General features: G+C 39.6%; 1 protein-coding gene across 5 annotated transcripts in view; it reads left to right on the plus strand.

The window, feature by feature from the left end:
• The window catches only part of LOC124158077 (gastrula zinc finger protein xLCGF3.1-like), a 110,263-nt gene that overhangs the window by 18,305 nt on the left and 67,875 nt on the right, over positions 1-24,083 (plus strand). For 4 of the 5 annotated variants that reach the window (XR_006864700.1, XM_046533255.1, XM_046533253.1 and 1 more), the window contains exon 3: positions 23,845-24,003. The exons of the other annotated variant lie outside the window; for it this stretch is intronic. Coding sequence is in view for 3 of the 4 variants with exons in the window: in XM_046533253.1 (XP_046389209.1) it covers positions 23,845-24,003 (159 nt within the window). In the remaining variant the exon portion in view is untranslated. The remainder of the gene's footprint in view (positions 1-23,844; positions 24,004-24,083) is intronic. 5 annotated transcript variants of the gene reach the window in all.

Here is a 24,083-nt window from a genome sequence, read left to right on the forward strand (position 1 = left end):
AGTGCCGCAATAGTTGTAGGAGTGCGCAGAGAACACGAGAGATTCAGTACAATAAAAAATGCAGGGATGTGAAGTACATGTGTGGGCAGTATGTATATTTGAGTGATGCCCAAATTAAGTCAGGCCGAGTGAAGAAGTTTCATTGCCCATGGAGGGGGCCATACAAAGTGATTGAAGTTCTCTCGGACACAAATGTGCGGCTGAAGCTTCCCTTTCGAAATATTGTTGTACACAAAAATAGGCTTAAACCATATCATGGTACATCCCCTCCCACTTCAACTAGCAGATTCCAGGAGCGACGTCGAGGGCGCCCACGGAAAACCCAGACGACGGAGGACGAAGGAGCCAGCTGTGCGCCCTGTCCAAGTGCGGAAGACCCCCCCTGTTTTCCCCTTCCCAGTGTTGTTTATCCCTCCACCTCATCAGTGCCCCCAGCGAGTTCCCTGACAAGCGAGAGTGATAATCTGGAAGAGTACGCACATCCCAGAGAAGACCGCGAAGAGGATACCAACGTCCTTGCTTCCCCATTCCGTGCGCAAGCACATTCCGCGGAAGGCCGCGGAGACTGCGGGAGCACCGACGCAGACGACAATTCCCTTATCTCACCAACCCTCCCCGCGCGCTCTCCCTACCCTTTGAGGTCGCGAGCGGCTGGCCAAGCCGGACCACGCTCAGAGAACGAAGACGTTAGTGTAAATGTGCCAGCAGAAAGTGTGGTGAACGAGGAGAGAGTCGAAGGTGCATATAACCTACGACCACGTAATAATAAGAAATAAATTGTGTCTTGTGAGATTGAACATTGTTTAATGAAATTTTGTTGATGCTGGTGTCTTGTGAGATTGAACATTGTTTAATGAAATTTTGTTGATGCTGGGTTTATTAGTATTTAATCTTTGTATTGTTGATCAAGGGTCGGAATGATTATTTATTACGGGATTGTATGATTTTTACAGTTGTATTGAGTGTTGGGTTTATTGTGGTATTTCATCTTGAATGTCTTCTTTAAAAAAAAATTGTCCACTGTGTGTCCAATTTTGTTTTGCGGGAAGGCGATGTAGGAGAGCGGATGCTGGCTCTTCATATTGAAGGAACCTACCTAAGCATCCCACGCTCTCTCCGTTCTTTTCCTCTGCTTGCACCTTACCTGCACATCCCTCTGGTTTCCGGTCGCTCCTTTCCCACCAATAGGTACTGCAACATCAGCGACCTACGAGCCTCACACGCCACGGCGATGGCAACGAATCGGAGAGGTGAATGCCGATCACGTGGGGACGCCTAAGGTGGACTTGAGAGAGTAAGCAGCTTGGCAGCGGGGAGTCAAGCGCGAGATGTAGAGAGAGCAACATCAACTTGGGGATCAATAAAAGAATGGTCTTTATCTCACAAAATCTTTCAATTCTGTTCCCTGTACTTCCTCTGACGAACCAGTAACGGTCCTAAATCTTACAGCGTTTCTATACGTTTGAAAAGCGATTACTGTATGCAGTATAAATGCCGCGGGATGCCCACTCGTGGCAGTGAATGTAGCGCGCGCTCCGGAGCGAATCACCCCGCACGATCTTTTTAATGTTCACTTCTGGGGCACCGACGTGACGGCGCGATGTTTGCAAGAAATTCAAACAGGAGCATTTTAAAAATACGTCACAAAGGGAGAAACTCCCCTGCCTGCCGCTTGATTTTGACCCAGGGTTTCAGATGACTGACTCACGCTGAAAACCAAGGCCACTCAGTTCCCCTTGGACTTGCGACCGGTGAAGGGGAGGGGGGAAGATAAGAAGTTTGTGTAAGAGGCGCACCCCCATTTTCGGCTGCAATGTCTGGGAAAAAAGGTGCGCCTCTTACACGCGCTTATACGGTAGTTCCCACTAGTGACGTCTTTACGGCGCATCGTGGTTTCCCCTCAAATCCCGAGTGCTCGTCTGTCAGTGGTTTTACCGCATAAAAACCAATTCTAAACTTCCGGACATGAGTGCAAAACGTGTAATATTTGCCACGAGTGATGGGCCAAGGAAAAGAAGGAGAAAGACTATTACATTGGAAGCGAAGATGGCAATAGTGGAACATTTCGAACGTGGAGAGCGCATCGCGGACATTGGGCGTGCCGTGGATCTACACGAAGCTACTGTTAGGACAATTTGTTCCAATGCAGGGAGAATTAAAAGTAGCTTTAAATGCGCAACGAGTGTAAGCGCTGCAAAAGTAAATCGAACGCGGTCTGAAACCGTGGAAAAAATGGAGAAGTGGCTGTCACTCTGGATCGAGAGGCAGAATCAGAGCAGCATCCCAGTGAGTCATCAAAGAAAAAGCATTAAATATACATAAGAATATAAGCAAGGACAAAGACTTATAGAATCCTATAAGAATTCTGTAAAACTTATAGAATCCTACAAGTCTTACAGAATTGTTGTAAGAATTTCTGTAAAGAAATTTCCAATCGGGTACTGGAGTCCACAGCATTTTCTACAGTCAGCAGTCAAACATTTCATAGAAGCTGCTGCTGATAAATACAGAGATTCTGGAGAAAGGTCTAAGTATGCAGGCCATTGCAAAAATTTCAGTTCTTCTGAATTTGTCATAAATTGAGCAGTTGTATATGATGCTTTAACACATTCAACACGGAGCACGTCAACTGACATGGTCCCGTCCACGCCGATATACGGAGCATGTCAATTGACGTGCTCTGCCGGTTGTCGGGCCGGGAGCCCATTCTCTGCCTCCGCACGTGACTAATATCCACTTCCGAGTCTTCTGATCGTGTGCATGGCATATTCCCTCTTTTGAATCGTGTGCGCCGTTTGAAAATAGCAGTATTTGAACGAAAGTTATGGCACGGAAACCCCTCTCATCTATTTCTCTTCCTTATTTTAACGGCCGATTCTGACGATGGACGTGGTACTTCTACCATATCGTGCCCAACATCATACAAGATATTCGTAATGCTAGCATAGCATACCAGGCCAAACTTTATCTCAAGACTTGTTAATAAAACTCAGTGGAAATATTGCAATGTCTTAATTCATGTCAAATTATTATTATTATTATTATTCACTCCAATCTTTCTTTCCAAAACAAAGTATAATGATCATTATGTTGCACAAACTGTGAGTTTTGAGGAGTACCTTTTCACTTTGGGTGTCGATGCGTTTATGGCTGCTCCTGATTCAATGGGTCAGTGAACCTGTCCCAAGGATAACTGCCTTGCACGACTTCTCTGGTTGCAGCGCCAAACTTTTCTGGTGCTGTAACCTCAGGAGCTACCCTCTTCAAGAGTGTTGAATCCACCATCCTGATTCGGCACCGTTCTGTGGCGTAGATGAATATTTGGAGCGTCCTTTTGAAGGCTACGCTTTAGCTGTTTCCAACTGTAATGTTAGAAGGTAACTGTAAAGTTGGTATGCTTTTTTTGGAGGAGGCGACCAACAGCTGAGGTCATTTGCGCCACGAGGGATGGGGCAGGTAAGGAAGGGTAGAGAGAAACTCAGTGTCGGCATTAGTCTGCTCTTATCGAAAGGCACCAAGGGGATTATGGCTTAACGTCCCATCCGATGGACGGAGTGTTGTCCTCCACAAATCATTCAAGCAGGGAGCGGGCAGTCTCTGAAAATTCTCTGCCTCCACCAGGATTTGAACCCGAGCCCGCCGGGTGGGAAGCCAACACTCTAGCCACTACACCAACCCGATCTCCCTTACTGTACAGTTACCAGGGTTGATTGATTTAAATCACTTGATTTTTATTTTAAAAAAATCAAGTGATTTAAATCATAATGTGATCTATATGTTTGATTTTTAAAGAGTCAAGAAAAGGAAGCTGTAAGTGTATAATTTTGATTTTTATTTCTTAATTAGTACAATGAATCGACAGTTATCAGCTCAATGGTGGCTCTTAAATAGAATTGATACTGTAGGAATGCATGTAAAATGAAAATTTAAAAAAATGGCTTTGGTTAGAATACTAGTGTATCCGTTGAAAAAAAATTGTTTTCTGATTTAACTTCTAAGCGTAGGCACCATACAAAGTTGCAATTACAGAATTTTTCTAAACTTCATATGCTTTAGAACAACATAATATAGCACATTTGATACTTCCAATGGCAATTTTATATTATGCTGGTGTAATTTTTAATTTGATACCATTGGCATTTCCATAGTTCTCTCCCCTGATTGACTAAATGTTGTATTAAGTTTAGAGTATGTTGCCTCTTATTGTCTCTGCAAACGATCATTCTCCAATATGCTGCCCAAATAGTTAGTTTTGCAAATAACTGAATTTTTGATGAATGGAGAATCATAAAAATCTCATTTAAATCAGTAAAATCCGATTTAAATCAATAAAATCTGATTTAAATAAAAAAAATCAACAAAAATGATTTTTTTGAAAAAGATAATGCTTTTTATCAACCCTGTCAGTTACCTTGAACAAAAATATAACATGGGTCGAGCACATCGGTAAATTGCGCAACAAGCTTAGTTCAACATGCTTTCTCATAAGAAGCATCAGGAACACCATAAATAATGATGTAGTATTGTCCATTTACTAATGAATTTTACTCTCTCATTATTTTAAGTATCCTGTTTTGGGGTTGCTCTCCCCATGCTACTGAAATCTTCAAAATTCAGAAGCGCATTATAAGGCTGATGTGCAATGCCCCCCATGATGCACCTTTAAAAGAAAACTGTGTATCCTGACACTTTCTTGCATATGCAAGGTGTCCCATGATCTATCTTGACCACACGAAATAACTTTTTGTCCAGATGCAAATTCAAATATATGCGTCAAGCAAATTTTCATTATCCGTCAGCGGGATTTTAATTGGCATGACTGCCTTCCTTGTAGCCTTGTTATTTTCTAAGATATGAACAGCGGTATGTCTTTTTTATCCCTTAACCGGTGACGTGCGGTCTGAGAGACGGCTGCGTTTCTAAAATTATGAATATTTTCAAAGTATCTATAATTCTCGTTAGCTTCATATTTTTGCATAACAAGGACATCCCACTCTTAAAATTTAACGTTCCTTTTATTAATTTATGTAAATTTGCAACTGAACTCTGTTTAGCGGTCTGTGAGACCGCACGTCACTTACTAAGAATGCATCAAGAAAAGGAATAAGCGGGATAAATTTCATGGCTACTTACTACTTAGCCTTCCAACTTTAACATTTAAGGCCTTTTTTTGAATCTGGCGAAATATTGATACATAAGTACAATAATTATAACTCAATTGTTTTTGGCATCGGTTTTTTGATCCTGCTTCAAATCACAATTTTTTATGACAAATTGGTTCATGTTGGGAGTGTAAAAATTTTAATATAAGTTTAAGAATAGTTAAGCATTCAAAGAAAAATGAAACAAAGAAATAAAAATGGCGTAGCAATATTTTATGAATTTTTGATTTATTGCAGTCTCCCAGAGTGGTAGTGTAACAAGAATTTCACGTCACTGGTTAAGGGTTAACACTAGAATGCCGAAGGGTGTCATTTTGACACCCTACGCGAACATTTTTTTCACAGCTGGCTTTGAAAGAGAGTTGTAGAATAAAATATTTCATGACTTTTAATCAATTCTAGGACTTAATAAGACGACAGCGCTAGGGATACCCCCCTCTCTTTTTTCCACCTTAAAAATTCAAATTTACCTTGAATGCCAGAGGGTGTCATTTTGACACCCAGTATATTTTATCATTTATTCGTTTGCATTAGGTGTTTCGTGGGATGCAGTTTGATTATACTAGCCAAATTAGTATTTTAGAATTAAATATTATCCTCATGATTGTTTATATTTTACACTTTTTCAATAAATATCAGCTCGTTATCATTTTTTCGAAATTTTATTAGCTCATAAGATAATTATATATGCCGCTCTATTTGCGAATGATTTTCTTTGAAACCATCCAAATTTTAGTGAGACGACCATTATTTTCCGTGAAACATAAGTGTAGTGACACGCGCAATAGGGTGCCTCGTTTTGCCACTTTTTTTTTAGGAGCGAATCGTAATACCCGGCAAAAGTTGCGTATCCGGGTGGGTATTACAGATATGATCATTTTTCAAAATCGGTTAATATCTTCTGTTTGCCACTTTGTCTTGAAATTTTGAAATTTTTAACGAAAAATGTAAATAATTTAAATTTGGTTTTAGCAAGCACTCATTTTTTCCAATGGAGTATAGCATTGATCTTTCCTTGATATTTTAGACCTAAAACGCTGGCTCTATTGCTTTTGATTATCGAGAAAATGACCTTTTATCGTGTCCCCTAAAGCACTTTTGTGGGGTTGGCAACCCGCAACAATAATTCTCATTTTATGCCATGCATGCGATAAATGACGTGAAATAATTTTTTTTTTAAGTCAAAAACGTGGAAATCATGTCTGAAGTTGTCAAGGGTAGTCACTAGGATGAGATTATTCTCTTTTATGTCATCGCCTTGTGTAATGACCATATTTTTGTGCACGAAGATATCACTGTTATCAGTTTTTGTCAAGGTATGTGCCATTTGGATAAAAGCATCTATTCCAGCAGTTACACAAACCAGAGTACTTCAACTCATTTCACGTTACATGATGAAAACGATAGGGCAAATTAAATCCTATAGAGTGAAGTGGTACTTCAAAAAACAGGATGACTTGTTGAAGTCTTTTACTAAGGAGACAACGGAACTATGTATTTGATAAAGCCTTCTGCAAAAGTGCCAACTTTCCCAAATGTGTCTGTCATAAGGAAAAAATGTTTCTACCCTAGAGTAGATACCACTTCTTTGTGGATCAGCGAGGTCCAAGAATATTCCGAGTTGGAACTATTGACATCCCTATGCTAAAAAATGCAAGAAAAGGAGATTTTTTTAAAAGTCAAAAGAGTGGAAATCATGTCTGAAGTTGTCAAGGGTAGTCACTAGGATGAGATTATGCTCTTTTATGCAATTGCCGGCTATGTTGACCATATTTTTGTGTAGTAAGATACTCTGAAGGAGGAAACTATCATTCTGGATTAACTAGAGGTTTTTATGTCCCTATAGGGTCAAATTCATCTCCCTGCGGTAGAAAAGGGGTTTTATATTTTAGTATGATCTAGCAAATGTGCAGCTCCTTGCTCACCTATCCATAGAAACGGTAGCCAAGCGACCCAGAGCCCACCACGTGGAGGTGGCTGCTGCACCTTGGGCTCCTCCGCCTCATCCACCCAACCAACGTAATGCAGACCAGTTTATTTGTTCAGAATCGTCACCGTCCGGAAAAATTGTGATAGTTTGAGATTTCAATTGATATTTTGGCAGAAATTCCTGAGAAATCAAAGTGGATCTGCTGCAGCCATCCCTGGCGTTATTCCCACTTAAAAACGTAGCCGCTTTAGAGGCAAACTTTACTGTCCGTTCCACTGCCACTGCGTGACAGAGATATACGGCGAATGAATATTCTGGCCAAGTACCGTATTTGCACGAATCTAAGACGAACACGATTCTAAGACGACCCCCCCTTTTTTGGAACTCCACTATGGGGAAAAAAATTTTCTAGGGGAAAACGTTCAATGCGGGGATGTTTGGCTAGGTTGCCTATGCCCCAGGAAACTCAGGATTTTTGGCGCGTAATGACAGGAATAGTGGTACTTTATCGAGACACTTAGGTCTTATTGTTGATTCAACTAATTGTTTCTTCGGAGGGTCCATGGTCCGAAGACCAATTAAATTAAACTAGTGATAATGAAACCTGACTTTATTAAACCCACACGGAAAACACTCGGTGGCATGAAGGCAAGCCACCCTGGAAAGTATGGAACCACTCGTACGAGATATGCTATCGCGTTCGGCGTACGCAGAGTATACTGCAGAGGGTGAAGCATGGCCATATGACTGCGCCATGAAATTTTTTGTCCCAAAGATACCCATTCTTTTCTAATTAGCGTAGCGCCAGATGGGCGGATGAATTCGGATTGCTAGTAGGGAGGAACAAAATATCCTAAGAAGATATCCCTTCGTCAGTAACTCTGAAAAGTGAGACTTATGGTATAACTCGTAAATTGACAACTGATAATAACCTGATATCCTGTTTTCGGAAAAAAATGCCGCATTAACTGCCGAGAAGCTCAGCTACGAGGATATAGTGTTTCCTCGAAAATCACCATCGTATTTTTCCAACTAGTTCCTTGCTTAGAAATACTTAGATAACGTTAGAAATACGTCGTATTTGGTCTCGTTCTTTTTTTAACTACGAGCACATTGCAAATATTTCAGCCTAATAAAAGAATAATACCAATTGCCGAAATTCATTGTTAGACACCTTTTGAGCTAATAGGTGATTCATGCAGCGGTTGGCCTCCAGAAACTGGGAACTTTGAAGCAGGTAGGCTGAAAAAGGTCAGTGGGTGAGAAAAGGGGGGGGGGGCGTGAAATGCGTTTCTGTTGTTCTCGTGTAACTTGATATTTTTTTTGAAGCTAAGGTCTTCGTAATACGATCCCTGCACTAGCTGGGACCTTTTGTTTGATTTTGGAGAAGAGGAAAGCGTCAGAGGGGGGAGGCGAGTGCAGAATGGAGGGGGATAGCGGATCTTGGGAAATGCGCTTATGTCACTATCCCACGGCTTTGAGCTTCTCCCAATGGTAGTTTCATTTCGTGGGGAAGATTTAATCTATGTTCCTGTCGTTATTAGCCATAAATGACACATTGTATTTATTTCGTCGCATGCTCGTCAAAAGATGGATGCGGGAAAATTATACGTCGGGACCACGATCTTCAAACGATCATTGCGGGAAAGCTATACTTCGGAGATGCGAGAAAAAATTGCATTGCCTATATGGAACTTTATTTGGGACCAGAAACGGCGGACGATGAATGCGGGAAAATGATCAATATGGGTACGATAGATCGGGGTTCCACTGAATTACTTTTCTTTTGAAAGCGGCAGTGTAATAACTTCTTTTCTCTGCCATCGTAATATTCTGAAAGGCAACTGAATCGATCTCTCTAATCAGAGGCAAATCATGTTGCCTTCTTACCGTTGCTCTGAGAAAAATGCAACGACTTTGTAGCAGTTTATTCCGCGACGACATTGAGGCTTTAACGTTACAATTTAGGTAAATTGTAACCAATCACACGAACATTTTGTGAGTTGATCGAGCTTTAACTTGAATGGAGCCGAACCCAGGGTAAAGTAGGCAATCTCGTGGACTCGGCAGAAGTGCACCCAGCGGCTGATCGGCACGCACCGAATTTTTGCCTGCTGCCCAAAAATGGAAAATGTTTTTTTTTACTTGAACGCAAAATTAAATATGCTAAATTACTGTTAAGCTATTTTTGACGTTGATTTTTCGTTGTATAGCTATGTAAGGGTGTGGCCCACCTCCTCGAAAAGTCGCAGGTCGCACGCCTCAAATTGCGTGTGGGTTCTTGCCCTTGGTGTCGGGAAGCAAGTTATCACACACAATGTCACGGTTCACTCCGGGACCCGTGAACTCCTGCAGGAGTTCGGAAATTTTAGTTCGGGATTCGCCCGCGTCCGGCGCCTCTGCGGAAACTTTCACTTCACTACCCTCCCTTCCTCTTCTCCCCTCCTTTCCTTCCCCTCCGCCGCCGGGACGTGCATGCGTGAGGCTCTCTAGCTCTCTCTCTCTCTCTGGCGTCGCGTGAAGAAAGGTCTTTCCCACCGCGTCGTCCGATCCGCCCGTGATCGGTAAGCTCCATACAGCTCCATGCCTAGGTCACTCTTGTCAAGCTTGCCTCCTCCCTGATTTTGCAATGTTCTTCTCGTTGAAGGGCTTTTATCTGGGGTTGAAGCCTTTCTTTTTCTTCTCTCCTGACCATGGTGTTGTCCATGTGGCAGTAATCTGCCGCCGAGTCCTCTCTCCTATCTCAACATGTGCTCTTTCATGACAGAAGTTGGCCATGAAGATTTTATTTTTGTTTGAACAAATGTCAAGAGCCTTATGAGGAGTAAGTTTTCTTTCATTGTAAATGTGGATGTGACCTATGTTTTAATTTTGATGCCTGAAGAACTACCTCATCTACGACCAACTCAAAAATTGTGTGATGTGTGGACATCGTTTTTGTGAAAGCTAAAATTCTGCAAATTGTCTTCGACCATAGTTAAATATAATGTATTTTTAAATTGTCTACATTCTGTGACTGCTTTCTTGTAAAACTGTTCCCTTTTTTTTGGCGGTGCATCGAATGAATGCACCTGGCGCCCTACCAATCTTATTCTCAAGCAATTTCTTAGGGAATCCACCCACTCTACCATCTGTCCCTGTCGATTTCTGTAACAATAAAGTCTGTTCATTGTCTGTCAGTTGGCTGTTCGTTCCCTGTTCCCTGACCAAGAGAGAACAGGCAGGCGACTGTTCGTAGAATGTAAATTGGAACGCCTTGTCTGTGAGAAAAGGGTTACTTGTCTGTTCCCTCCCTGTTAAGAAAGCGGCATTCTCTGTTCCTTACCTGTTGGGCCACAGACAATGAACAGGCAGGGGACTGTGCGCTGTCAGTTCATTGCCTGTTTTCTTAGGTTGTTTGTTCCCTGTTCCTTGACCAAGAGAGAACAGGCAGGCGACTGTTCGTAGAATGTAAATTGGAACGCCTTGTCTGTGACAATGTGGGAAGATGGTTATTTGTCTGTTCTCTCCCTATGCGCATACTTTGTTCCTTAACTGTTCGCTGTTGCTAAGTTGGACATAATAGACAAGAGATAATTTATGTTAAAATAGAATTAAAAGTTGAAATTCATTTGAATGATTGTAAGAAAAACTTTTATTGTGCTTTTCCACATATTCCATTAGTTATAAAAATCTTGAATAGTTGCAGAAAAGCAAGCTTTGCCATCATTAACAGAACAACCACTACATCAACAAATATTTCACATGCCTACATCAACAAATATTTCACATGCCTTCATCAAAGAAATATGTACTTCCTTAAATTAATACAACTCGGATTCTGCACTATGTCAATATAATACGTGTGATTTTAAAAGAGAAACACGCCTTTAAAGAATATTTATGAACACGATGATTTCACTTCTCACAAACAAACCTACAAGAAAGACAGTCCTCTGACAATGTTTGTTGGCTCTTATTGGCGACGTAACGCACATACGCATAATACAATACAAATCTCCGTACTTGCTCAAAAACTTAAGAGACACAATAAATTATTAAATAAACACACTCAAGAACAAATATCACTTCACGACTTTCACTATCACTGAATGGATGCACGAATTACTTAATTCGTCACTGCGGGCATTAGGCACAGGTTAAATAATAATCAAATAAAGAACTGTTTTCTCCGCAACCAACAACTTCACCACAACGCAGTCGACCATGTGCTCGTAAACTGTCCGGATAACGGTATCGGTTATTGGCGTCATTGTTTGCGTTTGCTATCTTCTATAGGTAGGTAGCAGCACCACGCTATCTTTCCGTCCTTGTTGAGAACCTGTTCACTAGCTGTTCACTGTTTTCTGTTCGTACCCTGTACCGTGAAACGGACTATGAACCGGCCCTTGCCTGTTGACTGTCCGTTCACTGTTGTCTGTTCGTTCACTGTTGTCTGTTCGTTCACTGTTGTCTGTTCGTTCCCAGTCCGCTGAAACCACAGAGTACATACTCTTTGGCTGAAACATACGGCCCCTGCCTGTAATTGGCGAAGTAAAGTATTTAACGTGCGTAAGCCGAGCAGATAACTAATATAATTTGCGTGCTCACTTCAATAACCGTCATCCGTGGTTGATGGTAATCGTGATAATGAATTCAACCGTATATAATTACTGTTTAAGTAGATGATATTTTCTTTGGATTCAATCAAACTTCCTTGTACTCAATTAAATTTGGATTAATCCAAATTGTTGTCCAAATTCCGAAACTTAAAACAATTGTTCGTACGTTGTTCATAATCTGTTCTCAAAATCTCCAAAAGGTTCCAAACTGACAGCGAACAGGTATCATTTTTACGTAAATCGATAGGGTGTTTAGTGTTTGTTCACTGTTGTCTGTTCATTCCCTGTTCGGTGAAACATACTACCAACCGGCCCCTGCCTGTTAAAAGCTTGTTCACTATTGTTCCCGAAATGCTTGTTGCCTGCCTGTTAAGGAACAAGCTGCAAACAGAGTACAAACTGTTGGTAGGCTGTTCGTAAGTTGTTCCTACTTGTGAGTGACCCGAGATTGTTCGTTGGCTGTTTATACTCTGTTCACTAATCTCCAACAGGCTATCAACAGACTTCAAACGGACAGCGAACAGGCATTGTTGTTTCAGAAATCGACAGGGGTGGAGCGTATTTCCTTTAAATTTATCCTTGAGCTAAGCCCGAGCAGCAGCCACGGCATACAGCCTTCTATCATCCGGTCATTCCAGCAGTTTTGACGTCTCAACAAGTATTTGAAGTTTTTAACCCAAAGTTTATTTCCTTTTAAAATCCCAGTTTCCCAATCAATTCAATACATAAAGTAATTATGAGTCAGTGCATCTAGAATAGCCAAAATTTAGTATACTACCAAATTCTTGGGAAGGAGAGGAGCTGCTGGTGACGGCACGGGTGGATAGCGAGGCGCTTCGGTCGCACGGGACATAAGGCCTGCGCTTCGACTCCAACTGTGAGTTACTGAGTGAGATCGTGAGTGCGACAGACCTAATAGCATCTCCACCGTGCCATTATATAGTGAAGTGGAACCAGGATGTTTTCGTCCAAGAGGAAGGGGAAGAGGAAGGTTAGGCGTTCTTAAAATTGAAAAGGTGCAAATCCCGAGGCATACTTTGTCATAGCTGGCTATTCTGAGACGTCACACAACAACATGTTTATGCATATTTTGGAAATGGAAATCCTCCATTTCCGGATCACTACACAATGAATCCTTTCTCCATAATCCGCATGGCCACAAAAATCAAATGGGGAAGAATTTTTCATCTTATGCAATGATTTAAATTATCTGCTTCATGTTCTATAGCTCTAAGAATTTTCATCAGTGCCTCTTGTCGGACGGTCAGTCTATGATATCTTATCACTGCAAAAAGAAGATTTTCTGGGAGTGCGGGAAACACTTTTGTTTGGATGGATGAATGAACTACTGCTCGGTGATTCCTGGGCTAGGATATCTATGAATGGTCTCACAGACGTGACGATCACTATGGGCGATTGAAGATCGAGTCCTGATCCTGCATTGCATCACTGCGTAGACTTTTAATATAAATGTCACTATTTCGATGAATTTCTTGGTAGTAGGTATCTAAGTAGAAATGTATAAGAACTAGGAACTCTGTTAGCTGTGGTCAATGGCCCCAGTGAGAAATGGATCGTCGAATCTACGTCGATTCGACGTCGAAGTACTCATCGATAAAACGTCGATGGTAACACATCGATCGATGTCTATATGGTCCGAAAATCGACGTGTTTTCGACGTCGAAGCCATCGACGTGTTTTCGACGTCGACGCCATCGACGTGTTTTCGACGTCGACGCCATCGACGTTTTTTCGACGTCGACACCATCGACGAGTTTTCTATGTCGACGAGATATCGTCTTTTTACCTGCGATTCCTACTAATAATTGCGGAAATATACATCTTTTCGGCTAATAAAGAGCATCTATTGCTGCGCCAACAACGTATTTCAATCGAGCACGTAAAGTCTAAACAAATGAAGGCTGAAATAAATTTATAATGGTGATTTGTAATCTTAAGTCCTTCGTATTCATCTTCAATAATAATCAGAAATCCTTGAGAAAAAATGTGAGGAGTTGACATCTATGACGCGAGTATAAAGGTATCGAAATGAGGTAAACGTAGTCACAAAGCCAAGCTTGTGCATATCACATACCACGCAGGAAAGAAGTTAGAACTTGGACGCAAATAGAAGGTCCGGCGTAAGTGGCAAATGTGTGAAAATGGAAATCTTGAACACATTAAATAGGAGAAGCTAATCCTACCTGTCGTACAGCGGTCCAAAAGCAGACCGATTCCGAAGTATGGAAGACGTAGTGAAGCTTGTCTTTACTAAGCGAAGGAATGCCTTTTTCGATGATTAATACGAATCCAAAAGCTCATTAAGTTTCAGAAGGATTTTAAATACCAATAACAGGATTTAGAGCTAGCAAAGTTTGTCGCGCAAAATAAATGCGACAATAAATTTTCTATACGGCGCCGAATGTCTCTGTTCCGAGTTTACTGCGAAGAACTAACAGCATGACGACTAACAGCTCAACTGATACACGCAATCGAACTTCAACGGTCAAGTTACAGAATTAAAAGGAATCAAAGATTGTTCTCGGAGATTAAAACTAATGTTTATGGATAAATAAAATAATTATTTAATTTTATATTTCTTATTTAAGACACATATGTTGTAATAGCGTCTCACCGTTATTTTTAAGACATTAAAACTACATCACTTAGTTCTCCCCTCAGCCAATCAACACGCTGACCCCGCTGGCCAATGAGAATAACACGTCGAAAAAACGTCGATTGAACAAATAAAATCGACGTCGACCACATATCGATCTATAGTCGTCGAATCGACGAAGATTCGACGTAGATTCGATGATCCATTTCTCACTGGCAATGGAAAACTAAGAAATCTTGAACTGGAGTGTTAAGTAATTTTGTGCTTATTATGCTAGCTCTTTTACGTAATATTATATCGGCATTGTGAATTCTTGCTCTCCAAATGCAAAAATATAAGTATAAAGGTGAAATTGATTCTTAAATCAACCACCAGATGTTCCAACACTACCCCGTGCGTCACATTTTGTTACTGTCAATAGTTTGCATTATTTCTGTTCACACTTTATGGTGCCACTAGAGCATTAGTAAGGGTGCAAGGGAAAGAAAGGGAACAAGGGAATGAGTGTATACTACGTTGATTGGAAAACGGCCTAAGTACTTCGGTTCCTTATTATGACTTTAGATTTCTTCTGGGCTGTCGTTTAGCAAGTCACAACTTAGGAGATGAAATGACACCACTGGGAGCTTTTCACATTCTGGCTGTTTTGAAACTAAGTTACCTGACAATCATCCCTAAAGCAGCGCTTCAGATATAGAGAACGTTTTAATTTAGAATGCCAAATTTTGCTCTTGTCTGTAAAGAATGCCGACGATATGACACTATATTTCTCTTGAACTATAATTCCAGCTTTTAAAGCTGCGTGAAGTACAGTACATGTAGTGTGTGCACCAGCCCTCTCACTTACACTATATGTATCTCTAGGGAATTATGGCAGTCTCAGTCATATCTGATTTGAATATGGACTTTCTTTCTTTCTTTTGGTTTGGTGAATGCTACATCATTAGCGTACCATTCGTCATGATTTTCCTCATCAATTTTAAATATCCTCAAAATATTCATAATCATTCAAATATGAAAACCGATGATTCAGGTGATTTGAGTTTATGCCTCTCATTTAAATGATTTAGTTCAGCCCTTTCTTGCATTTTTTGGCATAGGAATGTCAATAGTTCCAATTCGGAATATTCTTAGACATCGCTGATCCACAAAGAATGCCCTATGGTTTTCATCGTGTAGTGTGAGATGAGTTGAAGTACTCTGGTTTGTGTAACTGCTGGAATAGATGCTTTTTTCCGAATGGCGCATACCTTGACAAAAACTGATAACAGTGATATCTTTGTGCACAAAAATATCGCATGTTATCGCATGCGTAGTCATTACAGACGGCGATGGCATAAAAGAGCATAATCTCATCCTAGTGACTACCCTTGACAACTTCAGACATGATTTCCACGTTTTGGACTTAAAAAAAAAACTATTTCGCGTCATTTATCGCATGCATGGCATAAAAAGAGAATTATTGTTGCGGGTTGCCTATCCCACAAAAGTGCTTTAGGGGACACGATAAAAGGTCATTTTCTCGATAATTAAAAGCAATAGAGCTAGCGTTTTTGGTCTAAAATATCAAGGAAAGATCATTGCTTTATTCCATTGGAAAAAATGAGTGCTTGCTAAAACCAAATTTAAATTATTTACATTTTTCGCTAAAAATTTCAAAATTTCAAGACAAAATGGCAAACAGAAGATATTAACCGATTTTGAAAAATGATCATATCTGTAATACCCACCCGGATACGCAACTTTTGCCGGGTATTACGATTCGCTCCTAAAAAAAAAGTGGCAAAACGAGGCACCCTATTGCGCAACAATGCAGTTTGCTTCTGCCGAGCCTCTGTGTTTGGTTGCCTGGCGTGGAGTTTGACAGACTGGCTTGCTGGCGTGTCACGATCAGTCGAGACGTGCTTACCGACTTGCATCGGCAGTTTAGTCTTGATAATGACACCGTATACACGTGTTACACCAGAGAAAAATATTGCAATACTAAATGATATTCCTGTCTTTGATGGCATGAATTGGGTGAATGGGCATCTAGCTTTGTTTGGAAACAGCTGTTCGTCAATGGTTATGTGCGGTCCAGGCTATGGTTAGGGCATTGTATTACTTCAGTTACGACGGAAAAACATCGTAGCATGTACACACGATTGAGTATTTGTATGTGCTATGTACGGTATTAGCGGTGTGTTCCTCATTGTGTTTTAGACGAACATGGATCAACACTGGCTATTGGACAGAAGAAATTTATGCTTAGTCGTGATGTTGTGCACCGACGTGATGCTGGCCAGGCTTCAAAGTGACGACGCCTTCTCGTTCAAGATCCTACCTGAGAAGGAGATGGCCATGCTGTGGAACCATAGCCTGGGCCACACATAACCTTTGACGAACAGCTGTTTCCAAACAAAGCTAGATGCCCATTCACGCAATTCATGGCATCAAAGCCTGATAAATATGGGCAAAAATACTGGCTTGTAGGGGATAAGGATAGTAATTATTTAATAAACGGATTTCATTACCTTGGCAAGGACGACTCTCGTCAAGCTGGCAATCACTTTACAGATCATGCTACGAAATTTATGCGGTACTACTGGACCAAGGGCATGTGCTACATAACACGCTTATAAGAACATGGGTGTCAAAATGACACCCTCCCGGCATTCTTGGGGTATGCCAATTTTCCGGCATTCCAGGGTTAAGTGGCACCCTATATTTTTTATTCGGCAAGTCAATGGACGATGGTTGACTGAATGTTTGGTGTGCATTTTGCTATGTTTTCATTTGTTCACCGTCAACGTCAGCAAGTGGAGTAGTTCCAATACCCGCGTACCTGCACTAAGCGCTAGAGAGTCATTCATTTTTCATAACACTGTGTTTATGTTAATGGTTACTGTGCTACATTTTTTAATAAGTCTTTCGGAGAGGAAATGAATTGCGGAATAAAAAATATAGGGTGCCATTTAAAAAAGGCATACCGTTGTTCATATCTTTGTAAATAATAAAGCTACGAGGGAGGCAATCATGCTGATTAATGTCCCCCTGACGGCTTAAGAACATATGCTTGACACATTTTTGAATTTTTCATCTGGACAAAAAGTTATTTTGGGTGGTCAAGATAAATGGGACACTCCGTATATCTATGTATGTCATTAACATGCATGTAAAAAAATAAAATTCTTCAGTACACATCGAATGACCACTACCACGGCCACAACAATAGAACTTGTAAAGACCTGCATCAAAACTTTATCAGGACTCAAAATACTGCCCTAGGTCCTAAACACATAGGCGTGAAGATTTTTAATGGGTTGCCTCCAGAGGTGAAAAATGAGAGTGGGACCTCGGTCTTTAAGAAGAAACTACTGAAGTATCTGAAAAAAAATCTATTTTATTTGGTTAATGATCTTCTGTATTTGTAACATATAATTTATATATTCCAATTTAATTTTTATCGATTGTGTATCTAAATTAATGAGTCCTATATTTGTATTTTGAGCACAACCTACAGATCTCTGGACAAGTAAAAAAATATAATTATTATTAATGTCCAGACCAGATGGAATCATATAATATGGCTCTAAAAAGATTTAAACTCAAGGTGGTTGAGCACAAAAGGGTAATCAATGAAAATTACATTTCTACTTCGAAAAATCGTACCAAAGCAACTTGGGAAGTTATTAAGAATAATACTAAGTCTACCTCACATTGTGTCAACAACACAACTATCAATTTCAATCATCAGTCCACATCTGATCCCGATGTTATTGCTAATTGTTTTAATGAACTCTTTTGTAATTCTCCTCGAAGCCCCACCATAAATTCTGCGGCCTTCATATCTCGCACCCCTTTTCCCTGCTCAATGTACTTACAGCCCACTGATGCACATGAAGTCATTAAGCTTGTTAACTCCTTCCCCAACAATTGGTCCTCTGGAATTGATGACATCCCTATGCCGATCATTAAAACTGTAATTCATTATATAGCAAGTCCACTAGTTGATATTATTCACACCTCTTTCCTAAGTGGTGAATTTCCCTCTCGCATGAAACTAGCCATAGTATCTCCTATCCCAAAAAAAGGCTCATCTTCAGACCCCAACAATTATAGACCAATTTCTGTCCTTACTGCTTTTTCCAAAATTTTCGAAAAAGTGTTCTATTCCCGTATCATTTCTTATCTAGAATCAAAAGATATCTTACATGATTCACAGCATGGCTTCAGAAAAGCAAGATCGACAATTACTGCCGCATATCAATTGTTAAATTCCATCTATAATGCCCGAGACAAAAATTTACATTCACTTGGAGTGTTTTATGACTTGTCAAAAGCTTTTGATAGAGTCAATCATGATATTCTCTTACTTAAGCTGGCCAACATTGGAATGAGAGGAAAAACCTTGGACTGGATAAGATCATATTTAACTGGTAGAAAACAAATTGTGAAATATACGTGCCGCTCACAGTATAGTAATGATATCTCATTCTCTTCTCCTTTAGATATTAATACTGGGGTCCCCCAAGGTTCCATACTTGGCCCCCTCCTGTTTATTATTTGTGTTAATGACCTACCAAACCTGTTTCCTCAACAGGATGTTGTGTTATATGCTGATGATACTTCATGTCTGTCACATTCTAGAAATATTTCTGATCTGGTAAATTCTGTCAATACTTCAATTTCCAGGATGGCTGAGTGGTGCAATACCAACCATTTATCAATTAACATTAACAAAACTGTTTTCTTGGATTTCCACCCTAAGAGTGTCACACCTATAATTAATCACCAACTTAATCTGATGAATGAGCCCATTACCCAAAGTAACTGTGTTAAATTTTTAGGTCTTCTGGTTTCAGACGACCTTAAATGGACACCACACATTGAAGCCATCATGAATCGAGTTAGCACTGGTATTTTTATGCTTAGAAGGCTGGCCCCATTTCTATCTCTTTCTACCCTCAAACTTATCTACCATGCTAATGTTCATGCTCATATATCTTATGGTATTATGTTCTGGGGAATTTCACACCATGCAAAAAAATTATTTTCTCTACAGAAGCAAGCATTGAAAGCTATGGTTCAAGTGCCTAAGAGGACTCCTGGTAAACCGATCTTTTTGGACCTAAAAATATTAACACTTCCCTCCATTTTTATCTTGAATTGTGCCACTTTTGTTAAAATGCATCCTGAGCATTTTCCAAGGAATCATGAATGGCATGACTACCACACTCGCTCAAAATGTGACGTTCACCTCAAAAGTCACCATCTATCTCTAGCTCTCAAGGGACCTCATCACACTCCATCCATCATTTTTAATAAACTTCCATCTGAATTGAAAAGCTGTCCCCCTTCCCTATTCAAAGTTAAATTATGCAATTTTTTAGCAGGTAAAGCCTATTATGATATTAGCGATTATTTAAATGATTCTATGTAATTTGTATTATTGTATTTATGTAATTTGTATCATAGTGATTTTGTGACAAAACCATGCAATGTATATTGCCACTTCGGTGAATAAAAATTATTATTATTATTATTATTATTATTATAATGTACTTTTCTTGTTGCATATGGATGTCATTCCTTTTCAAATCGCCCAATTCGGATAAAATTTGTCGCTCAACATTTTTAATTTTCCTGATTTTTTTCTCACTTGTTGCCTACAAATTGACAATCACAAAACCCTATTCGAGAAAAAATTCACAAGCCATACTTTTTTTTGGCAGCCATTTTTAAAAGGGCGACCGGGCTAATTTTGATGAAAAACGTGGTTTGCGTGAAGTTTAATTTCAAAGGTATTTTAAAAGATATCAGAATAATTTAAAAACCAATGTGTTTAGCAGGAAATTCATTTTAGGAAACCATTTTTACAAATTTTCTATCATAAAAAACACTTAGTCAAAATCTTTCCGTAAAAACTCAGAAAAAATTTGTCAATGCTAACTTCTTAACATCATAAATTTTTATGAAGGAGATGAGACTGACCAATAAAATTTTTTTCTATGCTGAATACTTAAAGAGCTACTTGAAGCACAATTTTTAGCGCTGATAATGCCCTCATTTCTTTCTAGAGCTCGTAAAACAATGCCAAAAGCTTCCTAACGTCGATGTTCACAGGTCAATATCTAAAAAGGGATTGAATTTAATTATTCTTATAACTTTTAAAATACCTTTGAAATTAATCTTTACGCAAACCAAGTTTTTCATCAAAATTTGCCTGGCCACCCTTTTAAAAATGTCTGTCAAAGAAAAAGTTAGGCTTGTAAATTTTTTTATAGCGTTTTGTGATTGTCTACTTGTAGGCAACAAGTGATAAAAAAATCAGGAAAATTAAAAATGTTGAGCGACAAATTTTATCCGAATTGGGCGATTTGAAAAGGTATGACATCCATATGCAACAAGAAAAGTACATTAATAATAATTATATTTTTTTACTTGTCCAGAGATCTGTAAGTTGTGCTCAAAATACAAATATAGGGCTCATTAATTTAGATACACAATCGATAAAAATTAAATTGGAATATATAAATTATATGTTACAAATACAGAAGATCATTAACGGACGGAAAAACATCGTAGCATGTACACACGATTGAGTATTTGTATGTGCTATGTACGGTATTAGCGGTGTGTTCCTCATTGTGTTTTAGACGAACATGGATCAACACTGGCTATTGGACAGAAGAAATTTATGCGTAGTCGTGATGTTGTGCACCGACGTGATGCTGGCCAGGCTTCAAAGTGACGACGCCTTCTCGTTCAAGATCCTACCTGAGAAGTAGATGGCCATGCTGTGGAACCATAGCCTGGGCCACACATAACCTTTGACGAACAGCTGTTTCCAAACAAAGCTAGATGCCCATTCACGCAATTCATGGCATCAAAGCCTGATAAATATGGGCAAAAATACTGGCTTGTAGGGGATAAGGATAGTAATTATTTAATAAACGGATTTCATTACCTTGGCAAGGACGACTCTCGTCAAGCTGGCAATCACTTTACAGATCATGCTACGAAATTTATGCGGACCTACTGGACCAAGGGCAGAAATATCACTACTGGCCAATTTCACATCACTTTGCTTGGTTTTACTAGAAAAAGAAAGGGTACAAACTTTTTGGTTACCATAAATAAGAGAAAGAAGGATATCTCTGCCGGAATAAAAGCTTCTCAGGAAGAGTTGTTTCCAAATAAATTGTACAAAAACGGTTATGTTACACTTACCATTTGTTAGGGAAAATCGATAAAATGTGTTGTTACTCTAAGCTCTATTCACCCTCATGTTGTAATTAGTGACAATTCTAAGAAATCACCCAAAACTGAACCAGAATGGACTAGAAACTGTCAAGTAAAGGTAAAATGCAATAAAAATGGAAATGTTGGTTTTTGTAAGCTGTGTAAAAAGTCAGTATGTGTGGCCAAAAGAGTGCCAAAGTGCAAAGGGAAATTTAAAGAATCTGCAATGTAGATAAAGCCTTTTAGAAGTCTGTACAAAAAAGTATTCGATTTTTTTGTTTTTTTTTTTTACAAAGTGTTTGTGTTTTCTTATATACAATTTTGTAGTTAAACAGTCGTGATTGATTTAATTGTTTTCAAATTCTCATCTTTAAAATCAAATTTCCATGTTTGAAGACAAACCAGATGCAAAAAAAAGATGCCGCAGTCCAAGAGAACAGAATTTTTTGCATAATATTTTTTTTAATTCAGTGGAAATATCTTAAAAAACATTATTTTTGTTAAAATATAAAGGAACTGAAAATAAATATTACAATGAAGATGACGCTTTAACACTAGCGACTAAGAAAAAAATTATGTGCTACATAACACACTTATAAGAACATGGAAAAAAATCAGGAAATTTAAAAATGTCGAGCAACCTTGCCTGGGTGATTTGAAATGGATTGACCCATATTTGTTTTTGTGTATGTGCTGAACTTGACCAAGTTTCCATTAACCTTTTCCCTACCGTACACGTATATATACGTGTGGACGTTTCCTGACCCGGGAGACCACGGGCGTATATGTACGTGTGAGATTTTCCCGGTCAAGAAAACGAAACCCGTATATATACGTTTTCTAGCTCTCCCCCTTTCAGGATGGTCGTGGGTTTAGGTCGCCTTTGTCTCGGGACCCAACGCTTCGGGGTTCAGGATTAACCCTCCGAATCCGGGAGCAGGTACCCGGACCCTTCGTCTTTTATAATCCCTCTCAGCGGTATGGGACAGCGGTCATACAATTTTTTATAGAGTCAATTTTCGAAATAAATATTAGTTCATTTCTCAAGAAATATAAACTAAGAATTGAATTGTTTGTCTTTTGAGCAGCGTTTACAATTTTTAAACGAAATTCTACGACAAATATTAACTTATATCTCGAGTTATGTATAAACATCAACATGGAAATTGTTGCTGCGTTAAATGCTTTGATGATGGCCTTAGAACTTCGTTTAAAATTTGACAATGCTCAGATAAAAATGAGGAATTATATTCAATGTCTGTAATTTACGTGCAAGCAACAATTATCCATTTGCTAAATACATATAAGCAATACATAAGTTGACCGCGAACCAATGCCGCAGGTATTGTCGTAAACCCGGAAAGGAGGGAGCACAACTACTCTTGGAGTCCGAGATAATGCGGAGTCCCACCGTGGAGGGGTCGAAAAAGGTTCAGCGAGACCCTTCTTAACGAATGCCCTCCAAAAATGCTCCGTACCACGAGAAAGAAGAGTCTCTTGGGGCTCGGTACAGCAGTCAAGCTAAGACGAAAACTCCGCCGTCTCGAAAGGGTTAATAGGGTTATTTCCTATTATTTTTTTATTGCCTAAATCGAAAGATTATTGCTCCCGGAGTATGCATTTCATGCTTTTAGATTTTTAAATGACAATATCAATTTTTCACGACTAAACGAAAAGTGAAAAATTTCAAATGTGTGAAAACGCGACGGCTAGGTAGGAATGATGGGAAAAGTCTGTGAGACATATTTCTGGTTCCAGCTGTCGGCACGTGAGGTGACCTTGGGGCGAGGCTTGAGCACTGATACGACGCGGGCTGCTAGCAGGTAGTTGAGTACCCTGCTAGCTGGTAGCGCTTGTCTTAAATAAGGATTATTATTCCCCTATCAAACGAAGGAAAATTTTCGAAATTAGGTATTTTTAACGTGTGATGATTAAGAGATGTTTCTCTGAGCTCTATGCCTCATGCATGCATTGATAATCTCAGACGATGTAAAACTCCTATCTACTCGTACAGAAACTAGGTCCCTGTGATGTCACGTGGAGTGGCATCGCATGGGTGCCGATCTGGCCTTTTTCAAATGAGGATAAAATTGGCCATTGCCAATTGTCTAAACTGGGTTTTCTAAAACCAAATAATTTGTATATGTATTATGAATACAGTAATGGTGTGTAAGGAATCTCAATCAATGTATTTAGTTTTCTTCCATGAAGGAAACTACCCTTTTTTGTTTTTTGGTCACCCTATGCAAGTACGTTTGCCTACGGACGATGGTATTGTTTTTATTAAGTCCCGTCTTGTGCCTCTTACAGGTGATGCGCTCGGATGGCTATCCCCAGACTGTGTGCTCATCTTGCCTGGACAAACTGACTGATTTCAAAATGTTCAAGGAGCAATGCAAAGGTTCGATGGCCGCGTTCGAAAATGGTTTTGACCCAGACAAGTTCAACTTTGTGGATGGACCTGAAACGGTGAGTCACTAAAGATATTTTTCACTGTGGCAATAAAGATCTAACGATTTGATCGTTGGGTCATTCTTCCTCATAGAATG

The sequence above is a fragment of the Ischnura elegans genome, chromosome 4, assembly GCF_921293095.1.
Source record: "Ischnura elegans chromosome 4, ioIscEleg1.1, whole genome shotgun sequence".
NCBI classification, from domain to species: domain Eukaryota; kingdom Metazoa; phylum Arthropoda; class Insecta; order Odonata; family Coenagrionidae; genus Ischnura; species Ischnura elegans.